General features: G+C 37.3%; 1 protein-coding gene and 1 non-coding gene across 2 annotated transcripts; one reads left to right on the top strand and one right to left on the bottom strand.

The window, feature by feature from the left end:
- Positions 1-21,192, bottom strand: LOC130965757 (uncharacterized). Its single transcript, XM_057890517.1, has 5 exons — positions 20,046-21,192; positions 18,750-19,997; positions 15,898-16,299; positions 13,611-14,352; positions 1-40 (listed from the first exon to the last, which is right to left on the bottom strand). Exons 1-5 carry the CDS (start codon positions 21,190-21,192, stop codon positions 1-3), a joined length of 3,579 nt encoding a protein of 1,192 aa, XP_057746500.1.
- LOC130971312 (small nucleolar RNA R71) lies at positions 8,600-8,707 on the top strand. The gene has a single exon (XR_009082537.1). It is a non-coding gene; the product is annotated as a small nucleolar RNA R71 (small nucleolar RNA).
- Positions 21,193-24,715: the final 3,523 nt, after the last annotated feature.

Genomic DNA, 24,715 nt, shown 5'->3' on the forward strand with positions numbered 1-24,715 from the left:
TTAAACAGAAGAGTAAAAGGGGATTGGTATTGAATCGGATCTGAAGCAGAAGAGTAAATGAACATGAAAAGCAATAAACAGAGAATTGGAAATTGGAAATTCAGATCTCAGGACCCAAGAGACTAGATAACCGAGTCTAGATCTCAATGCCTTCCCAGATCCAACAAGAACACTTGCAAAGAAATTGTAAATTGCAAAGAAAGTAGATGAAGAGCAATTAACAGAAATTTAAACTCAATTATGCAGTAAAGAAACAGAGAGATCCAAGGATGAGATTGAAACAGAATTTCTTCAATTCTCCAACCCAAGATCCAAGACAAAGTAATTGAGATTGAAAACAATAAAACTAAGAGGAAGGGAATTGAATTCTCCTTCCCCGAAACTAAGAAATTAAAGATTACCCAATACCAAAAGCTCTCCGAAAACTACTAAGCAAAACTAAAAGGAAAACTAAAAAGAAGAGCTCCCCGAATAACTTGAATTCTATCCTATTTATACACTTCCTTCAAATGATCTTCAAGCCTTGAGTTGGGCCTTTGCTCTTGGTGGAATTGGGTTGAAAGAGGCCTTGATTGATTGCTCTTGGAGTTTGGAGAGGAACCAAAGTGAACCAATTGAACCGGGTTGGAGTTTTGCAAAAGTTGGAGTAAAAGTTTGAGCAAAAGTTAGGGGTCTAACTTTTGCTCCAACTTTTCATATCAGCTACCATAATCTGCTGATACCAACGTTGGTGCCAAAGTTAGGGGTCTAACTTTTGCTCCAACGTTGGCTTTACCTTGTGCACTTATGGCGCCAACGTTAGCCCAAAAGTTAGGGGTCTAACGTTGGCGTAAACTTTTGCTCCCCCTTTGTATTTTCCATGTGCCAACGTTAGCCCAAAAGTTAGGGGTCTAACGTTGGCGCAAACTTTTGGTGCCCAGGGAGTGATTTTCAAGTTCCAACGTTAGCCCAAAAGTTAGGGGTCTAACGTTGGGGCTAACTTTTTACCCAAAAGTTTGTGCAAAAGTTTGAGGTTAACTTTAGGTCCAGCTTTTTGCTTCCTGGTTCAATTTTACTTATTCCATTGTCCTCTCTTTACTCCTAGCCATTCCTTCTTGCTTCAACCTTTCTCCAAGCTTTCTTCACCTATCATTAATCAACCAAACACATCAAAGCTATGCTTAAAATTATGGGATATTCATTCTTTCACAATATGTATCAAATATAGCATAAAACCTCATGAAATTGCATTAATTCATCTATGGTTAATTCAATCAAAGGAAGCATGAAAATTTACCCAAATTGGCTTGCTTAGACCTCAAGAAAGTGCATAATTCAAGTGAAAACAAAAGAAAAAGACTAGTGAAACTAGGCTAAGATGACTTGTCATCACAACACCAAACTTAAAGCTTGCTTGTCCCCAAGCAAGAAATGAATTATTAAGAAGAAAGAATGAAATGGAAGAGGATGTTCATGCTAGCAGAGTATTATTGGTAGTTCATGGGGTTTTGTGTGGATATGCAAACACTCACTTCTTATTGACTCTTAGGCTTAGAAAGTCTCCTTCAAGCTTCAAGTAACATACTGCTATGACCTCTCATTATTTCTTTATCCTTGGCTATTATTTTGTTCATAAGCTTTATTTGAGTGTCATGTGTAGCAAGTTCATTTCCTTTTCTTTATACTTGACACATTATTCACTATAGACACTTGGCTCACATTCCTTCTTAGAACATTGATGCCCAGCACCTCTTTGGGCTACTAAATGCCTTGTAGTTAGGTTGCTCTTGATAGTGGACTTTCAGCTGATGATCCCGGGTTAGTTAACCCAAGTCACCGAGTGTTGATGCACTCCAAAGAGCTTAATAATCCAAGCAGATCCTAATACAAAGACACCACAGGCATATATTCTAAGGTTCAAGCTATTGGTGTCCAGCTTTTCTTCTTTTTGTTTTCTTTTGTTCTACTGCCACTCTTTGGCTATTTCTTTTTCTCCTTTTTTTTCTTTCTTTTTGTTTTTCTTTCCAACCAAGGACTTTTATTTGATTGAGATTCATAGACAGTAGGCCACTTTCTACTTAGAAGGAGACATCCTAGTTCTCTTATTCACTAAAAGTGAGCTATCATACAATCACACATACATACCACCACTTACTTTTATTGTACTTCTGTCTAACAGAGGACTATCTCACTTCACATTCAAACATTTCTTTTATTGAATTGAAAATGCAGGGGACAAAGCATGCTTTTTGTTAAGTGAAAGTAAACACACAAGCACATACTTAAACTAGCATACTGGTGCGCGAAATTGTGAACAATACTTTTCACAACTCTCATAATCCCTGGTCATGAACCCCAAAAAACTTGGTAGTTCAATCCCATGGCATTACACAACTTCGCACAACTAACCAGCAAGTGCACTGGGTCGTCCAAGTAATACCTTACGTGAGTAAGGGTCGATCCCACGGAGATTGTTAGTATGAAGCAAGCTATGGTCATCTTGCAAATCTTAGTCAGGCAGACTCAAATGTATATGGTGATGAACGAAAATAACATAAAAGATAAAGATAGAGATACTTATATATATCATTGGTAGGAACTTCAGATAAGCGCATGAAGATGCCTTCCCTTCCGTCTCTCTGCTTTCCTACTGTCTTCATCCAATCCTTCTTACTCCTTTCCATGGCAAGCTCGTGTAGGGTTTCACCGTTGTCAATGGCTACCTCCCATCCTCTCAGTGAAAGCGATTGCATATGCTCTGTCACAGCATAGCGGAATTCAGCTGTCGATTCTCGGTCAGGCCGGAATAATATCCATCGATACTTTTGCGTCTGTCACTAACGCCCCGCCTGCTAGGAGTTTGAAGCACGTCACAGTCATCCAGTCATTGAATCCTACTCAGAATACCACAGACAAGGTTAGACCTTCCGGATTCTCTTGAATGCTGCCATCAGTTCTCGCCTATACCACGAAGACTCTGATCTCACGGAATGGTTGGCTCGTTTGTCAGGCGAGCACTCGGTTGTCAGGCGATCAACCATGCATCGTGCAGTCAGGAATCCAAGAGATATTCACTAGAGCCTTGGTTGCTTGTAGAACAAGAGTGGTTGTCAGTCACCTTGTTCATAAGTGAGAATGATGATGAGTGTCACGGATCATCACATTCATCAAGTTGAAGAACAAGTGATATCTTGGAACAAGAACAAGCGGAATTGAATGGAAGAACAATAGTAATTGCATTAATACTCGAGGTACAGCAGAGCTCCACACCTTAATCTATGGTGTGTAGAAACTCCACCGTTGAAAATACATAAGAACAAGGTCTAGGCATGGCCGAATGGCCAGCCTCCCAAATGATCTAAGAACTAGATGTCCAAAGATTCCCAGATGAAAATACAATAGTAAAAGGTCCTATTTATAAGAAACTAGTAGCCTAGGGTGTACAGAGATGAGTAAATGACATAAAAATCCACTTCCGGGCCCACTTGGTGTGTGCTTGGGCTGAGCAATGAAGCAATTTCGTGTAGAGACTCTTCTTGGAGTTAAACGCCAGCTTTTATGCCAGTTTGGGCGTTTAACTCCCATTTAGGTGCCAGTTCCGGCGTTTAACGCTGGAATTTCTTGAGGTGACTTTGAACGCCGGTTTGGGCCATCAAATCTTGGGCAAAGTATGGACTATCATATATTGCTGGAAAGCCCCGGATGTCTACTTTCCAACGCCATTGAGAGCGCGCCAATTGGGCTTCTGTAGCTCCAGAAAATCCACTTCGAGTGCAGGGAGGTCAGAATCCAACAGCATCTGCAGTCCTTTTCAGTCTCTGAATCAGATTTTTGCTCAGAACCTTCAATTTCAGCCAGAAAATACCTGAAATCACAGAAAAACACACAAACTCATAGTAAAGTCCAGAAAAGTGAATTTTAACTAAAAACTAATAAAAATATACTAAAAACTCAACTAAAACTACCAAAAACATACTAAAAACAATGCCAAAAAGTGTATAAATTATCCGCTCATCACAACACCAAACTTAAATTGTTGCTTGTCCTCAAGCAACTGAAAATCAAATAAGATAAAAAGAAGAGAATATGCAATGAATCCCAACAACATCTATGAAGATCAGTATTAATTAGATGAGCGGGACTTTTAGCTTTTTGCCTCTGAATAGTTTTGGCATCTCACTCTATCCTTTGAAATTCAGAATGGTTGGCTTCTTTAGGAACTCAGAATCCAGATAGTGTTATTGATTCTCCTAGTTAAGTATGATGATTCTTGAACACAGCTACTTTATGAGTCTTGGCCGTGGCCCAAAGCACTCTGTCTTCCAGTATTACCACCGGATACATACATGCCACAGACACATAATTGGGTGAACCTTTTTAGATTGTGACTCAGCTTTGCTAAAGTCCCCAATTAGAGGTGTCCAGGGTTCTTAAGCACACTCTTTTTGCCTTGGATCACAACTTTATTCTTTCTTTTTCTTTCTTTTTTTCTCTTTCTCTTTTTTTTTCGGTTTTTTTTTTGTATTCACTGCTTTTTCTTGCTTCAAGAATCATTTTTAATGATTTTTCAGATCCTCAGTAACATGTCTCCTTTTTCATCATTCTTTCAAGAGCCAACCTTCATGAACCACAAATTCAAGATACATATGCACTGTTTAAGCATACATTCAGAGAACAAGAGTATTGTCACCACATCAAAATAATTAAACTATTATAAAATTCAAAATTCATGCAATTCTTTCCTTTTTTCTCAATTAAGCACGTTTTTATTCAAGAAAGGTGATGGATTCATAGGACATTCATAACTTTAAGGCATAGACACTAAGACACTAATGATCACAAGACACAAACATGGATAAACATAAGCATAAAATTCGAAAAACAGAAGAATAAAGAACAAGGAAATTAAAGAACGGGTCCACCTTAGTGATGGCGGCTCTTTCTTCCTCTTGAAGATCCTATGGAGTGCTTGAGCTCCTCAATGTCTCTTCCTTGTCTTTGTTGCTCCTCCCTCATGATTCTTTGGTCTTCTCTAATTTCATGAAGGATGATAGAGTGTTCTTGATGCTCCACCCTTAGTTGTCCCATGTTGGAACTCAATTCTCCTAGGGAGGTGTTCAGTTGCTCCCAATAGTTTTGTGGAGGAAAGTGCATCCCTTGAGGTATCTCAGGGGTCTCATGATGAGAGGGGTCTCTTGTGTGCTCCATCCTTTTCTTGGTGATGGGCTTGTCCTCATCAATGGGGGTGTCTCCTTCTATGTCAACTCCAACTGAATAACAGAGGTGACAAATGAGATGAGGAAAGGCTAGCCTTGCCAAGGTGGAAGACTTGTCCGCCACCTTATAAAGCTCTTGGGCTATAACCTCATGAACTTCCACTTCTTCTCCAATCATGATGCTATGAATCATGATGGCCCGGTCTAGAGTAACTTCGGACCGGTTGCTAGTGGGAATGATTGAGCGTTGAATGAACTCCAACCATCCTCTAGCCATGGGTTTGAGGTCATGCCTTCTCAATTGAACCGGCTTGCCTCTTGAATCTCTCTTCCATTGTGCGCCCTCTTCACATATGATTGTGAGGACTTGGTCCAACCTTTGATCAAAGTTGACCCTTCTTGTGTAAGGATGTTCATCTCCTTGCATCATAGGCAAGTTGAACGCTACCCTTACACTTTCCGGACTGAAATCCAAGTATTTCCCCCGAACCATAGTAAGATAATTCTTTGGATTCGGGTTCACACTTTGATCATGGTTCTTGGTGATCCATGCATTGGCATAGAATTCTTGAACCATCAAGATTCCGACTTGTTGAATGGGGTTGGTAAGCACTTCCCAACCTCTTCTTCGGATCTCATGGCGGATCTCCGGATATTCACCCCTTTTGAGTGAAAAGGGGACCTCGGGGATCACCTTCTTCAAGGCCACAACTTCATAGAAGTGGTCTTGATGCACCCTTGAGATGAATCTATCCATCTCCCATGACTCGGAGGTGGAAGCTTTTGCCTTTCCTTTCCTCTTTCTAGAGGTTTCTCCGGCCTTGGATGCCATAAATGGTTATGGAAAAACAAAAAGCAATGCTTTCACCACACCAAACTTAAAATGTTTGCTCGTCCTCGAGCAAAAGAAGAAAGAAGAGAGTAGAAGAAGAAGAAATGAGGGAGAAGGGGATGGCTTTGTATTCGGCCAAAGAAGGGGAGAAGTGGTGTTTAGGTTGTGTGAAAATGAAGGAATGAAGAAGGGTATTTATAGGAGAGAGGGGAGATGGAGTTCGGCCATAATGGGTGGGTTTGGGAGGGAAAGTGGTTTGAATTTGAAGGGTGAGGTTGGTGGGGTTTTGTGAAGGATGGATGTGAGTGGTGAAGAGAAAGATGGGATATGATAGGTGAGGGGTTTTTTTGGGGAAGAGGTATTGAGGTGATTGGTGAAAGGGAGAAGAAGAGAGAGAGTGGTGGTGGGGTAGGTGGGGGTCCTGTGGGGTCCACAGATCCTGTGGTGTCAAGGAAAAGTCATCCCTGCACCAAATGGCATCAAAATCCACGTTTTGAGCCATTTCTGGCGTTAAACGCCGGGCTGATGCCCATTCCTGGCATTTAACGCCAGGTTCTTGCCCTTTTCTGGCGTTTAACGCCAGTCTGGTGCCTCTTTCTGGCGTTAAACGCCCAGAATGGTGCCAGACTGGGCGTTAAACGCCCAACTGCTAGGCTTACTGGCGTTTGAACGCCAGCAACATCTTCCTCCAGGGTGTGCTGTTTTTCTTCCTGTTTTTCATTTTGTTTTTACTTTTTTCATTGATTTTGTGACTTCTCATGATCATCAACCTACAAAAAAGATAAAATAACAAAAAGGAAATAGTTAATTATAAAACATTGGGTTGCCTCCCAACAAGCGCTTCTTTAATGTCATTAGCTTGACAGAGGACTCTCATGGAGCCTCACAGATATTCAGAGCAATGTGGGAACCTCCCAACACCAAACTTAGAGTTTGAATGTGGGGGTTCAACACCAAACTTAGAGTTTGGTTGTGGCCTCCCAACACCAAACTTAGAGTTTGACTGTGGGGGCTCTGTTTGTCTCTGATTTGAGAGAAGCTCTTCATGCTTCTTCTCCATGGCGACAGAGGGATATCCTTGAGCCTTAAACACCAAGGATTTTTCATTCACTTGAATGATCAGTTCACCTCTATCAACATCAATCACAGCCTTTGCTGTGGCTAGGAAGGGTCTGCCAAGGATGATGGATTCATCCATGCACTTCCCAGTCTCTAGGACTATGAAATTAGTAGGGATGTAATGGTCTTTAACTTTTACCAGAACATCCTCTACAAGTCCATGAGCTTGTTTTCTTGAGTTGTCTGCCATCTCTAGTGAGATTTTTGCAGCTTGCACCTCAAAGATCCCTAGCTTCTCCATTACAGAGAGAGGCATGAGGTTTACACTTGACCCTAAGTCACACAGGGCCTTCTTGAAGGTCATGGTGCCTATGGTACAAGGTATGGAAAACTTCCCAGGATCTTGTCTCTTTTGAGGTAATTTCTGCCTAGACAAGTCATTCAGTTCTTTGGTGAGCAAAGGAGGTTCATCCTCCCAAGTCTCATTTCCAAATAACTTGTCATTTAGCTTCATGGTTGCTCCAAGGTATTTAGCAACTTGCTCTTCAGTGACATATTCATCCTCTTCAGAGGATGAATACTCATCAGAGCTCATGAAAGGCAGAAGTAAGTCCAATGGGATCTCTATGGTCTCATTTTGAGCCTCAGATTTCCATGGTTCCTCATTGGGGAACTCAGAGGAGGTTGGTGCACGCCCATTGAGGTCTTCCTCAGTGGCGTCCACCTCCTTTCTTTCCTCTCCATATTCGGCCATGGTTATGGCTTTGCACTCTCCTTTTGGATTTTCTTCTGTATTACTTGGGAGAGTACTAGGAGGGAGTTCAGTAACTTTCTTGCTCAGCTGTCCCACTTGTGCCTCCAAATTCCTAATGGAGGACCTTGTTTCAGTCATGAAACTTTGAGTGGTTTTGATTAGATCAGAGACCATTGTTGCTAAGTCAGAGGTATTCTGCTTAGAACTCTCTGTCTGTTGCTGTGAAGATGATGGAAAAGGCTTGCCATTGCTAAACCTGTTTCTTCCTCCATTATTGTTATTGAAACCTTGTTGAGGTCTTTCTTGATTCTTCCATGAGAAATTTGGATGATTTCTCCATGAAGAATTATAGGTGTTTCCATAGGGTTCTCCTAGGTAATTCACCTCTTCCATTGAAGGGTTCTCAGGATCATAGGCTTCTTCTTCAGATGAAGCATCCTTAGTACTGCTTGGTGCATTTTGCATTCCAGACAGACTCTGAGAAATCAGATTGACTTGTTGAGTCAATATCTTACTCTGAGCCAGAATGGCATTCAGAGCATCAATCTCAAGAACTCCTTTCTTCTGACTAGTCCCATTGTTCACAGGATTCCTTTCAGAAGTGTACATGAATTGGTTATTTGCAACCATTTCAATGAGCTCTTGAGCCTCTGTAGGCATCTTCTTCAGATGAAGAGATCCTCCAGCAGAGCTATCCAAAGACATCTTGGATAGTTCAGAGAGACCATCATAGAAAATACCTATGATGCTCCATTCAGAAAGCATGTCTGAGGGACATTTTCTGATTAATTGTTTGTATCTTTCCCAAGCTTCATAGAGGGATTCTCCATCCTTCTGTCTGAAGGTTTGGACTTCCACTCTAAGCTTACTCCATTTTTGAGGTGGAAAGAACTTTGCCAAGAAGGCATTGACTAGCTTTTCCCAAGAGTCCAGGCTATCTTTAGGTTGTGAGTCCAACCATATTCTAGCTCTGTCTCTTACAGCAAAAGGGAATAGCATCAGTCTGTAGACCTCAGGGTCAACCCCATTAGTCTTGACTGTGTCACAGATTTGCAAGAACTCAGCTAAGAACTGATGAGGATCTTCCATTGGAAGTCCATGGAATTTGCAATTCTGTTGCATTAGAGAAACTAATTGAGGCTTCAGCTCAAAGTTGTTTGCTCCAATGGCAGGGATAGAGATGCTTCTCCCATAGAAGTCGGGAGTAGGTGCAGTAAAGTCACCCAGCACCTTCCTTGCATTGTTGGCATTGTTGTTGTTTTCGGCTGCCATGTGTTCTTCTTCTTTGAAGAATTCGGTCAGGTCCTCTAAAGAGAGTTGTGCTTTGGCTTCTCTTAGCTTTCTCTTCAAGGTTCTTTCAGGTTCAGGGTCCGCTTCAACAAGAATGCCTTTGTCTCTGCTCCTGCTCATATGAAAGAGAAGAGAACAAGAAGATGTGGAATCCTCTATGTCACAGTATAGAGATTCCTTGAGGTGTCAGAGGAAAAGAAAAAATAGAAGAAAGAAGGTATAAGAATTCGAACTTGATTAGATAGAGTTCGAATTGTGCATTAAGAAGGAGTAGTACTCCATAAATAGAAGGATGTGAGAAGGAGGGAAGAGAATTTTCGAAAATTAATTAGAAAGATGTCAAAAACATTTTTTTAAAAATTGATTGATAATTTTCGAAAATTGAAAGTGGAAAAGAAATCAAGTGATTTTTTGAAAAAATTTTGAAATTAGAAGTTAAAAAGATTTGATTGAAAACTTGTTTTTGAAAAAGATGTGATTAAAGAGATATGATTGAAAAGATTTGATTTGAAAACAATTTTAAAAGATATGTTTTGAAAACAATTTTTAAAAGATTTGATTTTGAAAATCAATGACTTGTCTAACAAGAAAAGATATGATTCAAACATTAAACCTTCCTCAACAGAAAAGGTAACATATTTGAGATGTTCAATCAAATCATTAATTGTTAGTAAGTATCTTTGAAAAAGGAAAGGAATTGATTTTGAAAACATTTGATTGAAAAGATATGATTTGAAAAAGATTTGGTTTTGAAAAACTTTGAAAACTTGAAAAAAAATTGATTTGAAAAAACAAAATCTTCCCCCTTTGCCATCCTGGCGTTAAACGCCCAAAATGATCCCTTTTTGGGCGTTAAACGCCCAACCAGGTACCCTGGCTGGCGTTTAAACGCCAGTCTGTCTTCTTCACTGGGCGTTTTGAACGCCCAGCTTTTTCTGTATAATTCCTCTGCAGCATGTTCTGAATCTTCAATTCTTTGTATTATTGACTTGAAAAGACACAAATTAAAAATATTTTTGGATTTTTAATAATCAAAATGCAACAAGAATGAAATAACAATGCATGCAAGACACCAAACTTAGCAGTTTGTATACTACTGACACTATATGAGACACATAAACACTCAAGCCAAAAGAATTCAAAGATCAGAGTAAGAAATCATCAAGAATTATTTGAAGATCCTTAAGATACATGAATGAATGTATACAATTGACACCAAACTTAAGATGAGACTAGTGTCTCAACAAGGAACATAACATATTTTTGGTTTTTATGAAAATTTTTTTTGATTTTTTTGTGTTTTTCGAAAATTAAGTGGAAAAAGATATCAAAATTCTTAATGAGAATTCCAGGAATCAGTGCAATGTTAGTCTAAGACTCCGGTCAAGGAATTAGACATGGCTTCACAGCCAGCCAAGCTTTCAAAGAAAGCTTCGGTCCAAAACACTAGACATGGCCAAAGGCCAGCCAAGCCTTAGCAGATCACTGCTCCAAAAGCAAGATTGATAAAAATCAACAAGCTCTTGTGATGATAAGTTGAAACCTCGGTCCAATGAAATTAGACATGGCTTCTCAGCCAGCCAGATGTCAACAAATCATCATGAAACTCTAGAATTCATCTTCAAGAATTTCGAAAAAAAAATACCTAATCTAAGCAACAAGATGAACCGTCAGTTGTCCAAACTGAACAATCCCCGGCAACGGCGCCAAAAACTTGGTGCTTGTTGCCGGATCAGAAATTTGGCACTGATGTTACCGGACAAAAAGCTTGCTCTAAACTTGAACAATCCCCGGCAACGGCGCCAAAAACTTGGTGCGCGAAATTGTGAACAATACTTTTCACAACTCTCATAATCCCCGGTCATGAACCCCAAAAAACTTGGTAGTTCAATCCCATGGCATTACACAACTTCGCACAACTAACCAGCAAGTGCACTGGGTCGTCCAAGTAATACCTTACGTGAGTAAGGGTCGATCCCACGGAGATTGTTAGTATGAAGCAAGCTATGGTCATCTTGCAAATCTTAGTCAGGCAGACTCAAATGTATATGGTGATGAACGAAAATAACATAAAAGATAAAGATAGAGATACTTATGTATATCATTGGTAGGAACTTCAGATAAGTGCATGAAGATGCCTTCCCTTCCGTCTCTCTGCTTTCCTACTGTCTTCATCCAATCCTTCTTACTCCTTTCCATGGCAAGCTCGTGTAAGGTTTCACCGTTGTCAATGGCTACCTCCCATCCTCTCAGTGAAAGCGATTGCATATGCTCTGTCACAGCATAGCGAAATTCAGCTGTCGGTTCTCGGTCAGGCCGGAATAATATCCATCGATACTTTTGCGTCTGTCACTAACGCCCCGCCTGCTAGGAGTTTGAAGCACGTCACAGTCATCCAGTCATTGAATCCTACTCAGAATACCACAGACAAGGTTAGACCTTCCGGATTCTCTTGAATGCTGCCATCAGTTCTCGCCTATACCACGAAGACTCTGATCTCACGGAATGGTTGGCTCGTTTGTCAGGTGAGCACTCGGTTGTCAGGCGATCAACCATGCATCGTGCAGTCAGGAATCCAAGAGATATTCACTAGAGCCTTGGTTGCTTGTAGAACAAGAGTGGTTGTCAGTCACCTTGTTCATAAGTGAGAATGATGATGAGTGTCACGGATCATCACATTCATCAAGTTGAAGAACAAGTGATATCTTGGAACAAGAACAAGCGGAATTGAATGGAAGAACAATAGTAATTGCATTAATACTCGAGGTACAGCAGAGCTCCACACCTTAATCTATGGTGTGTAGAAACTCCACCGTTGAAAATACATAAGAACAAGGTCTAGGCATGGCCGAATGGCCAGCCTCCCAAATGATCTAAGAACTAGATGTCCAAAGATTCCCAGATGAAAATACAATAGTAAGAGGTCCTATTTATAAGAAACTAGTAGCCTAGGGTGTACAAAGATGAGTAAATGACATAAAAATCCACTTCCGGGCCCACTTGGTGTGTGCTTGGGCTGAGCAATGAAGCAATTTCGTGTAGAGACTCTTCTTGGAGTTAAACGCCAGCTTTTATGCCAGTTTGGGCGTTTAACTCCCATTTAGGTGCCAGTTCCGGCGTTTAACGCTGGAATTTCTTGAGGTGACTTTGAACGCCGGTTTGGGCCATCAAATCTTGAGCAAAGTATGGACTATCATATATTGCTGGAAAGCCCAGGATGTCTACTTTCCAACGCCGTTGAGAGCGCGCCAATTGGGCTTCTGTAGCTCCAGAAAATCCACTTCGAGTGCAGGGAGGTCAGAATCCAACAGCATCTGCAGTCCTTTTCAGTCTCTGAATCAGATTTTTGCTCAGAACCTTCAATTTCAGCCAGAAAATACCTGAAATCACAGAAAAACACACAAACTTATAGTAAAGTCCAGAAAAGTGAATTTTAACTAAAAACTAATAAAAATATACTAAAAACTCAACTAAAACTACCAAAAACATACTAAAAACAATGCCAAAAAGTGTATAAATTATCCGCTCATCACATACTTATTTCAACTAGAACACTCAAGATGCAAAATGACTGAACTAATAGTTACTGTTGCAATGGTAACACTCAAACTTCCAAATTAGAACAGTTAAATGCTGATAAAATTAAGTGACAATACAACCTCTTGGTGGCTTCTTCTTCTTACTCCCAGCTGATGGTATGTAACCCTTCCAAGAGAGTGATTGAATTCCTATAAAGTTCATGGAAGTTGCTTGTTTCTCAAGCCCTTAGGTAACTTGTTAGTGTGCAGAATTTTCTTGTAGGCTTTTGAACTTACTTTGGTGTGTGAACACCAAACTTAGTTCCTTGCCACCTTCCTCATGCATCAAAATAACTATATGTGAAATCCTCCTATCTTTGTTAAAGACAATAAAAACTAGAAAAACTAAAAAGTAAACAATTGGTTAATTAGTTTATCTGATTACTCGGAGCTAGCATCCATGTATGCAGAAGGTGAGAATGTGCTTTTAAATGAGAATTTGGTGAAACACCAAACTTAGAATCTTTCATTCTCTCTTAATTTATTTTGGTGTGCAACACCAAACTTAGCTCCTTACAATATAGATAAGTCTAATTAACCCTTTTATTGAAATAGCTATGAAAAGTGAACTACCTCAGGTTGGGTTGCCTCCCAACAAGCGCTTCTTTTTTGTCATTAGCTTGACATCAATCCACTTAGATCATGGGGGTTGAAGATCATAGTGCCTCAGCTTTTCTCCTCTTACTGTGAACTTCCTTCCGGTCTCCTTTTTGATGATCTCTAGGTGTTCAAGTGAAAGGACCCGGTTTACAGTGTAGTATTCGGATGATTGTGGGGACACCTTCATTGGTTGGGTGTATAACACTACTTTATCCCCTGGTGAAAAGCCTTCAGTAGGGATCTTCTTGTTTCTCCACCCTCTTGGCCTCTTCTTCTTTTCTTTCTCAAAAGATACTCCCTGCCTTGGTGGTTCCTTATCTGAGATGTTGAATTTCTCATCTGGAAGTTTTGGATCTAGTTCCTCCTTGATTTCTTTGGTCTGTTGCACCATCTCTACTTCTTTCAAGCATGGATTTGGAAGTCTTGGAGCTAACTCATTGACTACCTCCTTCAAGCTTTGATCTCTGGCCTTATCCTCCGTACACTCTTCTTCTTGAGTGGGCTCATGTGGGGTTTTAAACACATGGAATGCTAGGTGCTCATCATGCACTCTCAGCAACAATTCCCCTTTTTCAACATCTATCAGTGCTCTGCCCGTAGCAAGAAAAGGCCTCCCTAGGATGATGGGGGTGTTAGGGTCCTCCTCCATATCCAGAATGACAAAATCAGCTGGGAGAAGAAATTTTCCCACTTTTACCAGCACATTCTCTACAACTCCAACTGCTTGCTGGATGGATTTGTCAGCCATTTGAAGGAGTATTCGTGTGGATTTCAGCTCACAAATTCGAAGTTTCCTCATTAGAGACAAAGGCATCAAGTTTATGCTTGCACCAAGGTCACAGAATGACTTTTCAATTGTTATGTCTCCTATAGTGCAAGGTATATAAAAACTCCCAGGATCATCTTTCTTCTCTGGTAACTCTCTTTGGAGAATAGCACTACATTCCTTTGTCATCTCAACAATTTGTCCTTCTTTTAGGGACTTTTTCTTTGTCAGCACTTCCTTCATAAATTTGGCATACACTGGCATCTGTTCAAGTGCTTCTAAGAAAGGAATATTGATGCTGAGGGTCTTGAATATGTCCAGGAACTTTGAGTATTGCTTATTCTCATTCTCTTTTTTGAACCTCTGAGGGTATGGAAGTTTGGAGATATGTGGCTTCACCCTTTCCTTCTTCTCTTGTAGTTGTGTTTCAAGAATGTCCTTATCTCTCTTTGAGCTTTTTGCATTCTTGATTTTCTGATCCTCTTCACTTCTCTCTTCTGTCTCTTCTTGTGGAACTTCTCTGTTGTGTTATTCCTGATTGATGGTTTTCTTCTCACTTTCCACTATGATTGCTTTACACTCCTCCCACTTTGTAGCTTTTCCTTTATCCCTTGGGTGGTCTTGAGTGGCACTTGGGGATGCATCTGTAATTTGTTTAGCCATTTGTTCCATATGCCTCTCGAGATTTTTGATTGAAGCTTCTTGGTTTTTGCTTGTTGTGGCTTGATCTTTTCTTGCTGCTTCTTGATCTTGTCTTGCCATCTCTTGATTTTTCATGAGTTTTTCCATCATTGTCTCTTGGTGCTTCATCATCTTTTCTATCAATGTCTCCAAGTTGGAGATCCTTTGAGTGTCTTGTGATCTTTGTGGCTGGTTGTGGGGTGTTGAAGGTTGATGGTGGGTGTTTTGGTTAGTGGTTTGGTTATTGGGTGGACAGTAGCTAGAATTTGAGTGGTTGTTTTGGGGTTTTCTATATGGATTGGGGTTAGTGTTTTGCTGGTTGTGATTTTGGTTGTTTCTTGAGTTGTTTTGGTTTGAATTTCGTTGCCATGGTTGCTGATTTTGAGTGTGGTTATCTCCCCATCTTATGTTTGGATGGTTCTTCCAGGATGGATTGTAGATGTCACCATAGACTTTATTTTGGCCGGAGCTTTGGTTATGCACATATTGAGGTTGTTCCTGCTGCTGATCTTCTTGGTTTTCTTCATTTTGCCCCCATTTGGTTGATGGTTGGCTTGTATTCACTGCTGCAACTTGTAGGCTATCAATCTTTTTAGCCATCTGCTCAAATTGTTGTTGAATCTGCTCCTGCATTATCTTGTTTTGAGCTAGGAGGGTGTCAACTCCTTCTAGCTCCATTACTCCTCTCCTTTGTGATGGTTGGCGGTTTCTTTGATGAGCGAAGAAGTATTGGTTGTTGGCCACCATATCGATGAGATTTTGAGCTTCCTCTGCAGTTTTTATGAGTTGCAAAGAACCTCCAGCTGAATGATCCAAAGCTTCCTGGGATTTCAATGTTAAGCCCTCATAGAAATTCTGCAGCTTATCCCACTCGGTGAACATTTCAGGAGGACATTTCCTGATTAGAGCCTTGTATCTCTCTCAAGCCTCATGGATGGGTTCAGACTCCATTTGTGTAAATGTTTGTACCTCAGTCTTCAACCTTATGATCCTTTGAGGTGGGTAAAATTTGGCAAGGAACTTGGTTACCAAATCATCCCAATTGTTGATGCTGTCTCTTGGAAATGATTCCAACCATTGAGTGGCATTGTCTCTGAGAGAAAATGGGAATAGCAATAGCTTGTAGCTGTCAGGAGGCACACCATTGGTTTTGACAGTGTTACAAATCCTCAGGAAGGTGGATAGGTGCTGGTTTGGATCTTCCAAGGGGCCTCCTCCATAAGAACAGTTGTTCTGCACCAAGGTGATGAGTTGGGGCTTCAATTCAAAGTTATTTGCATCGACATTTGGGGTAAGGATGCTACTCCCACAATGCCTTGGATTAGCAAATGTATATGAAGCCAAGACTCTCCTCTGGGGTTGACCATTGTTGTTGGCCAATCTCACTGGTGGATTTGTTGGATTTGTTGAGTGTTCCTCCAATTCATGATATTCTTCATCTGATTCTTCCTCTCCAGCAACATTTTTTTCTCTTGCTTCTCTTCTTAGCCTTTGGAGGATTCTTTCGTCAGTTTCATGAAAGGTAGGGATCTTTCTTCTTGTATCTGACATACAAGCAAAACACAAGAATCACATAATATCAGAAAAGCAATAACACTTTAATCCATGGATGAAGTGAAATATTAGTTAGCTTAGGCAAAAATTCAAACAGTTAGCGTGTTAGTCAAAAGTTAAAGAAACAGAAAAGAAAAAAAATGCTTGATCTAGATCTCCACTTCACTTAATCATTGTCAATCTATTTCAATCCCCGACAACGGCGCCAAAAACTTGACGTGCGAAAAACGATCCGACACAAAAGTCACCGGCAAGTGCACCGGGTCGCATCAAGTAATAAAAACTCACGGGAGTGAGGTCGATCCCACAGGGATTGAAGGATTGAGCAATTTTAGTTTAGTGGTTGATTTAGTCAAGCGAATCAAGATTTGGTTGAGTGATTTGTGATTTGCAGAATTTAAATTGCATGGAAAGTAAAGGGAATGTGTAAATTGCATGAAATTAAAGAGTGCAATAATTAAATTGCTAAATCTTAAAGAACAAGTAATATAAATTGCAGAAACTTAGAATGCAAGAAATGTAAATTGCGGAATCTTAAATTGCAAGAAATGTAAATGACTTGAAATGTAAAGGGAATTGGGAATTGGATTTGCAGCAATTAAACAAGGCAAAATAAATTGCATTAAACAGAAGAGTAAAAGGGGATTGGTATTGAATCGGATCTGAAGCAGAAGAGTAAATGAACATGAAAAGCAATAAACAGAGAATTGGAAATTGGAAATTCAGATCTCAGGACCCAAGAGACTAGATAACCGAGTCTAGATCTCAATGCCTTCCCAGATCCAACAAGAACACTTGCAAAGAAATTGTAAATTGCAAAGAAAGTAGATGAAGAGCAATTAACAGAAATTTAAACTCAATTATGCAGTAAAGAAACAGAGAGATCCAAGGATGAGATTGAAACAGAATTTCTTCAATTCTCCAACCCAAGATCCAAGACAAAGTAATTGAGATTGAAAACAATAAAACTAAGAGGAAGGGAATTGAATTCTCCTTCCCCGAAACTAAGAAATTAAAGATTACCCAATACCAAAAGCTCTCCGAAAACTACTAAGCAAAACTAAAAGGAAAACTAAAAAGAAGAGCTCCCCGAATAACTTGAATTCTATCCTATTTATACACTTCCTTCAAATGATCTTCAAGCCTTGAGTTGGGCCTTTGCTCTTGGTGGAATTGGGTTGAAAGAGGCCTTGATTGATTGCTCTTGGAGTTTGGAGAGGAACCAAAGTGAACCAATTGAACCGGGTTGGAGTTTTGCAAAAGTTGGAGTAAAAGTTTGAGCAAAAGTTAGAGGTCTAACTTTTGCTCCAACTTTTCATATCAGCTACCATAATCTGCTGATACCAACGTTGGTGCCAAAGTTAGGGGTCTAACTTTTGCTCCAACGTTGGCTTTACCTTGTGCACTTATGGCGCCAACGTTAGCCCAAAAGTTAGGGGTCTAACGTTGGCGCAAACTTTTGGTGCCCAGGGAGTGATTTTCAAGTTCCAACGTTAGCCCAAAAGTTAGGGGTCTAACGTTGGGGCTAACTTTTCACCCAAAAGTTTGTGCAAAAGTTTGAGGTTAACTTTAGGTCCAGCGTTTTGCTTCCTCGTTCAATTTTACTTATTCCATTGTCCTCTCTTTACTCCTAGCCATTCCTTCTTGCTTCAACCTTTCTCCAAGCTTTCTTCACCTATCATTAATCAACCAAACACATCAAAGCTATGCTTAAAATTATGGGATATTCATTCTTTCACAATATGTATCAAATATAGCATAAAACCTCATGAAATTGCATTAATTCATCTATGATTAATTCAATCAAAGGAAGCATGAAAATCTACCCAAATTGGCTTGCTTAGACCTCAAGAAAGTGCATAATTCAAGTGAAAACAAAAGAAAAAGACTAGTGAAACTAGGCTAAGATGACTTGTCATCAAGTACTTCAAGAAGTGCATAATAATAATCAAGATAGGAAGCATTCAAGTTGTTCAAATCCAGCCTTTGTGTTCACTGCTATGTTCCTTTGTGTTCACTGCTATGTTCAAATCCAATTCCCCTTCTTTGAAGAAGGGTAGTTCCTCTTGGATTGTGAATGTTGCAAAGCATGATAGTGCATTACTTCTACTTCAACAACTGACACATAATTTGATAATACTTTTAATTTTATTGTTTCAATTCATGTGAGTAAGTTAGTTTTATAAAGTAATTAGATTAATTTGATGAATGAAGTTGTATGAGAGTGGAATGATGTAAATGATATTCATTATATGATGTAAATGATATTCATTACTTCCAGTGGCGGAACCAGAAATTTCATAAGAGGGGGGCCAATTAAATATAAAATATAACAAAAAATTCACAAAATATGATTTGTAGCATATATATCAAAAAAGTAATTATATTATATAAAAGTCAATGTTCAACTACATGCTTTAAGATTTTGATATTTTTAAACTTGCTCGACGATGCTTCATGGAACTAAAATCATCAATTATCATCTCTGAAGTGAATTTTGAAGCAATTTCCTTTTCAATATATACAATCATACAATCTGCTAAAAATTCATCTTCCATCTTGTTTCGAAGCCTTGTTTTAATAATCTTCATAGCTGAAAAGGCCCCTTCAGTTGTTGTTGTTGTCACAGGAAGAGTCAAAACAAGACGAATTAATCTATCAATTAAAGGATATATATTTGATTTTCCTGTCTCTGTCAATTTTTGACACAATTCAGCAAGAGTAGACAAATTCTGAAAATCTGGAGCTTTAACCACATCAAGTTCATAATGTTGTAACTCATAATCCAATTGAATCTTTTCTTGCTCAGAAAAATCTAAAGAATAGAAATTCTTTGCAAGATTGCATATGTTGCAAACACTGAATAACTTGAAAGCATCTTTAGGATCTAAAGATGTACTCAATATGAGGAGCTCGGTTGCTTGCTCACTAAATCTACTATTTAGCTCTTTCAATTGAAAATCTATCACGCTAGTAAAAATGTCAACACGATAGTGGTGTTCAACAGTGACAACATCCTTTTTACGATGAGACCGAATTATGTCACTAAAAGAAGCACCCATATCAGGTATCTGAATAGCATGATCATTGCAGAAAGAACCAACTTTCTCCAAAAGTGCTCCCCAACTACTATCTCTTAACTGTTGAATCAATGACTTTGTACTAGAAACCAGATGCATAGCATTCAAAATGTCTTGAGATTTTTGTTGCAATGCTTGACAAAGTTTATCAGTGATTCCCATGATTTCTTTCATCATATGCAAAATGAAAACAAAATCAAATGATAATAAAGATTTAAGAGCATAAGTAGCATCACCACGTTGAGAATATGTAGATCCATTAGTAGCCAAATCTTCCAGAACTGAAGTTGTTGCTCCAAACATACGTAAAAGGCTACAAATTGAGTTGAAGTGAGAGCTCCACCTAGTATCTCCTGATCTTTTTAATGTGCCAATTTGATTTGCTCCCCTTCCTGTTTCAATTTGATTAGTTGCAACTAAATGGGAAATTTCAGTTGCATAAGCAGATCGTAATTCATCATTGCGTTTGCAAGAAGAGCACACAACATTGATAATATTACTCAAACTTTGGAAAAAAGCATGAACATCAACAACTTCTTTAGCCGTGGCAACAAGAGCTAGCTGTAATTGATGAGCAAAGCAATGAACATAATATGCATAAGGACATTCTTGAATAATTAAAGCTTGTAACCCTTTCCACTCTCCACGCATATTACTAGTTCCGTCATACCCTTGACCTCGAACATTTTGAATGTTGAGATTGTGATGAGATAATGCAGAACAAATCTCTTGTTTTAGAGTAGCAGAAGTAGTATCTTTGACATGAACAACATCTATTAGCCTTTCTTTGACAAATCCATGCTTATCAACAAATCTATCAACAAGTGCCATTTGTTCTCTTCTAGATTCATCTCTAGCTTCATCAACAATCAAACAAAATTTTGCATTACCAATCTCATTGCGAATTTCATTTTGCACCTTTCTAGCAAAAACATGTAGAATTTCCTTTTGAATAGAAGGTGATGTGTATATTGCATTTTGAGGAGCATTATCCAAAACAACTGCATCCACTTCTTTATTGTAAGAAGCTAATAATTTTAACATTTCAAGAAAATTTCCTCGATTCTGAGACTCATGACTCTCGTCATGTCCCCTAAAAGCACAAGCTTGAAACGTTAACCATCTGACAGTATCAATAGAGGCTTTAAGACGCAATCTATTGCTTAAAACTTGTTGTGAGCTTTGTTTAGCCAATACTTTGTCAATGTGACATAATTGATTAAGCAAATCTTTACAAGACTTAACAGCAATATTATGAGGAGAATTAAGAGATTTACCCACATGAGATAAAAATGCACAATCCTTTCCATTATTCACTTTTTTCCAATTGCGAAATCCTCCTGATGTGAATGGACTTGATTTTCTAGAAAATAAATAGCATGGAAGACAAAATGCAGCATCCACTTCTGGCGAATATTCTAACCAAGAAAAACTCTTAAACCAATGAGCTTTGAAACGACGAGGATGACTTTCTAGACTAGAAAGAGGGTACTCATCCATAATAAATTGATATGGTCCAAACTTTATGTATGCTCTATGGATTTCATCTTGTTGATTGATAGGATAATTCCAAATTTGCGGACGCTTTCCGGGATCACGCATCAATGTATCAATATTAACTTGATCTATTTCAGTCCTTGTTATTTTGGAAGCAGGGGGTTGAATATCTTGCTCAACAAGTTGTGTCACAGGTTGTTCAATAATATTTTGAACATTACTCAAAGAATCTGAAGCTGAATTTTGTTCATCATATATTCTCTCTTTTCTCTTGAAAAATGAGTGAATTGTTTTCATCTTTGACATTTTTAACTTAACTTGAACTATCTAAAAAAAACAAAAATAATTGTATATATATTATTTTCTTTAAAAAAATATTAAATCTATTGAGCAATAACAAATAATTTTAGAAACACAAATATATAATAACCAAAAATAAAGTTATTGATTTACCTGATTATTTTTTTGTTTCAAGTCTCATCCAAAAATAATTCTATTGAGTTTTGCCCTCACTTCAATCTTTGAACACTGTCCATTATAAAAAAAATAAATTAATTATTTTAAATAAATAATATAAATAATACTTGACATTGTTATTAACTTAAAAAAAATTGAAATATACCTCTTTGAATCTTTGTTGTGCATTCAATGGTTAATATTTTGCTGTTCACTTCTCTTCAATGGTTTTTCTTCATATGTCTTGTTTTGGTATGGAAAGAAAATTAGAATGAGAAGAGAAGACAAAAGTTTGGAAACCACTAAAAGAGAGAGAAAAGTGGCGCTGATGCCTCTGATGGTTTGAAACAAATATTTGAAAAATGTACTAGTGTTACTTTAATTAATAGTATGGGTTTGGGCTAGTATAATAGAATCATTTTTATTAATTATTAGAATGGGCTATTTGTTAACAAGAGCAACAATAATTCAAATATCTAATACATAGTGCAGTTTTTAATTATTTTAATTTATAAAATTTTGTAACTTATATTTTTTTAATATTATATATAAAAATAAATTTAATATTATTAATTATTACTATTTACTATTTTTTTTTTAATTTTGGGGGGGGACCATGGCCACCTTAGGCCCCCTAGATCCGCCACTGATTACTTCTGCTTCAACTTCTTTAATTATATGACGTAAATGAATTATATTGACTTGTTTATAGTATTTCTTTTTTTCGCTTGATAATATGAAATTGTTTAAATTTGTATTTATTTTGTACGAAAATAAGTTTATTTTGCAATGGAAAATCTAAAAAAAATACTATTTTATTTTACTGACGGATTTACAAACGGATTTTTTGTCTGTAATCAGAGTGTGGAATGATTTTCCAAGGTTCAAATTACAGACAGAACATCTGTCAGAAAATCCGTTTGTAATTACAGACGAAAAATCTGTCAGAAAATCCGTCTGTAATTACAGACGAAAAATCTGCCGGAAAATCCGTCTGTAATTATAGACAAAAAATCCGCCGAAAAATCTGTCTGTAATTACCAACAGAAAATCTGCCGAAAAATTCGTCTGTAATTACAGACGAAGAATCCGTCGAAAAGTTCGTCGTCTCAGGGAAATAGATGGAGAATTTACAGAGAAAAAATTCGTCGGTAACTGGTAAAACTCCGTCGGTAAATAATTTTCGACGGAACTTTTACAGAAGGACAAAATCCGTCGGTAACCAAAAATCCGTCTGTAATAAAGACTAAATCCGTCTATAAATCTGTCTATATTAATTCATTTTCTAGTTGTGAATTATTTTAAATTATAGATCATAAATCATAAATCATAACATTTTAATTCGAAATTTTAAGTTATAAATCTAAATTTTAAAGTTAACTAACTTGATTAATAAAAAAATAATTCTTTATATTTTTTAAGTTTAAATTTCCTTATCGTAATTCTTTTGGTATATATTGCCATCAAAAGTTTACAAAACATGTTAAACTTACAAATTTCTTCTTGTTTTTTAATTGCTAATTTTCATTAAACAAGGTTAGGACGTAATTCATACGGTCCAAACATGCCTTGTTATTAGAAACTTTAATCTGTTGCCTAAAAAATTATCCTTATTAGTACAGGTAGAAACCCGTTCTTAATAATTATTATACTTAATACCAAAATAAACTAAAAGCAAATACCACATTGAACTTATTGCATGATGCACGAATCTTCAAGATCCTATACTGTAAGCTTTTTCGTTGATCTACTAATAGCACCGCTACCAGATCCAGTCTTGTACAACGAACATATCTTTCAGAATTTAACATTATTGGCCCCGGAAAACACACAAATTACTCATTATCCTTTCCAAAATAGAATAAAGTACTATTTGTATCCATAAATTTAACGAACATTAATAAAATAAAATACTCATTAAACAAGTAAATTAATATTGTATTTATAAAAAATAAATTTTATGTGATAACAATATTCAAATAAATTCAATTTTTTTATTAATTTTTTAATAAAATTCTCAAATTATTCTCTTCATCTTCTTCTTCAAATTTCAAACTTTTATAACCTTCGCTCTTCTTTTTTTTCTTCTGTCATCGCCAGCCACAAAAAACCTTTAAAACAAAAAATAGATCCCAAATTAACTCAGTTGCAGCAATCGAAGCTGGCCGCTATGTTGGGCGCTGATCCATTCTCATTCCTTCAAGATCCTAATTTTGCACCTGATGTCTTCTTCCAATGAGCAACGCTCACACGCCGAGGTGCTTTTCAACCTCTGCTTTTTAGGAGGAAGTGTGCTTTTATACTCCTATTTTGGTTCAATGAACACACTATGGTGTATCGATATATCATTATTCTAAAAAAAGATTGAGTTGAGAGTGTACAATAATAGAACCTAATAATTTTTCACTGCTAAGACCCAAAAAAAAAAAGAGGGTTTTTGAGTATTGTGTATTACCAATTAAGAGAGAATAAAAATGATAGAAATAGTGGTGGTGATGATAAATGGTTGCAATAGAGAGAGAAAGGAGGCAGTAATAATTAGAGAAGGTGTTTGTAGTAGGAGAGTTGTAAAAGTTTGGAATTTGAAAAAAAAAAGATAAAGATAAAGGGTAGAACTAATTTAAAAATTTTATTAAAAAATTAATAAATTAAGATTTAAATATTATTATCATACGAAACCTATTTTTTATGAATACAACATTAATTTTTTTATTTGATGAATATTCTTATCAATATTTATAAAATTTATCGATACAAATAATAATTTATTTCTCAAAAATACACTTTATTATCCCCCTAATAAACCTCCTCAGACTCCATCCGTCCTAAATAAAAAAAATAATTACTTATAAGTTTTTATAGTTTAAACATTTTTAATTGAATCTTTATAAATTAGATAAAAAATTATATTTATATCCTTAATAGTTATTATTTTTCAGTAAAAAAAAATTCTGAAATATTTACTTTTAAAATATTATATAATTAATTATAAATCAAACACAAAACTAAAAAAATTATTTATAAAATTATATTTTTTAACAAAAATAATTAAAAAGAATTTAATTAAAAATTTTTTATTTAATAAAAAAAGTCAATTATAAAATTTAAAAATTATAGTAATTTAATTTAAAAGTTAATAAAACTATAAAAACCAATATGCCAATAATGGGAGGTGTTATCTAACGAGGTGCCAAATGGTTGCATTTGATGAACGTAACTTGGGACATAAGAAAGGACATATTCTTTAATTTTTGCTTTAGCTAGGGCACAAGAAATTACTAGTACTCCATTATTATCAATGCTGAATTAGGTGGTCATCTGACAGCTACGCTCTTATCTCATATATTCGCAAACATAACATGTTGTAAATGGT

The sequence above is a fragment of the Arachis stenosperma genome, chromosome 3 (assembly GCF_014773155.1).
Source record: "Arachis stenosperma cultivar V10309 chromosome 3, arast.V10309.gnm1.PFL2, whole genome shotgun sequence".
Lineage (NCBI taxonomy): Eukaryota > Viridiplantae > Streptophyta > Magnoliopsida > Fabales > Fabaceae > Arachis > Arachis stenosperma.

Coding starts and splice junctions, on each gene's coding strand:
- LOC130965757 (XM_057890517.1), bottom strand. CDS start 21,192: ATGTCAAAGATGAAAACAATTCACTCATTTTTCAAGAGAAAAGAGAGA. Junction 19,998..20,045: donor TCAAGGGTATGACGGAACTA/GTAATATGCGTG, acceptor TAATTATTCAAG/AATGTCCTTATGCATATTAT. Junction 14,353..15,897: donor TAACACTGTCAAAACCAATG/GTGTGCCTCCTG, acceptor TTCCTTTCTTAG/AAGCACTTGAACAGATGCCA.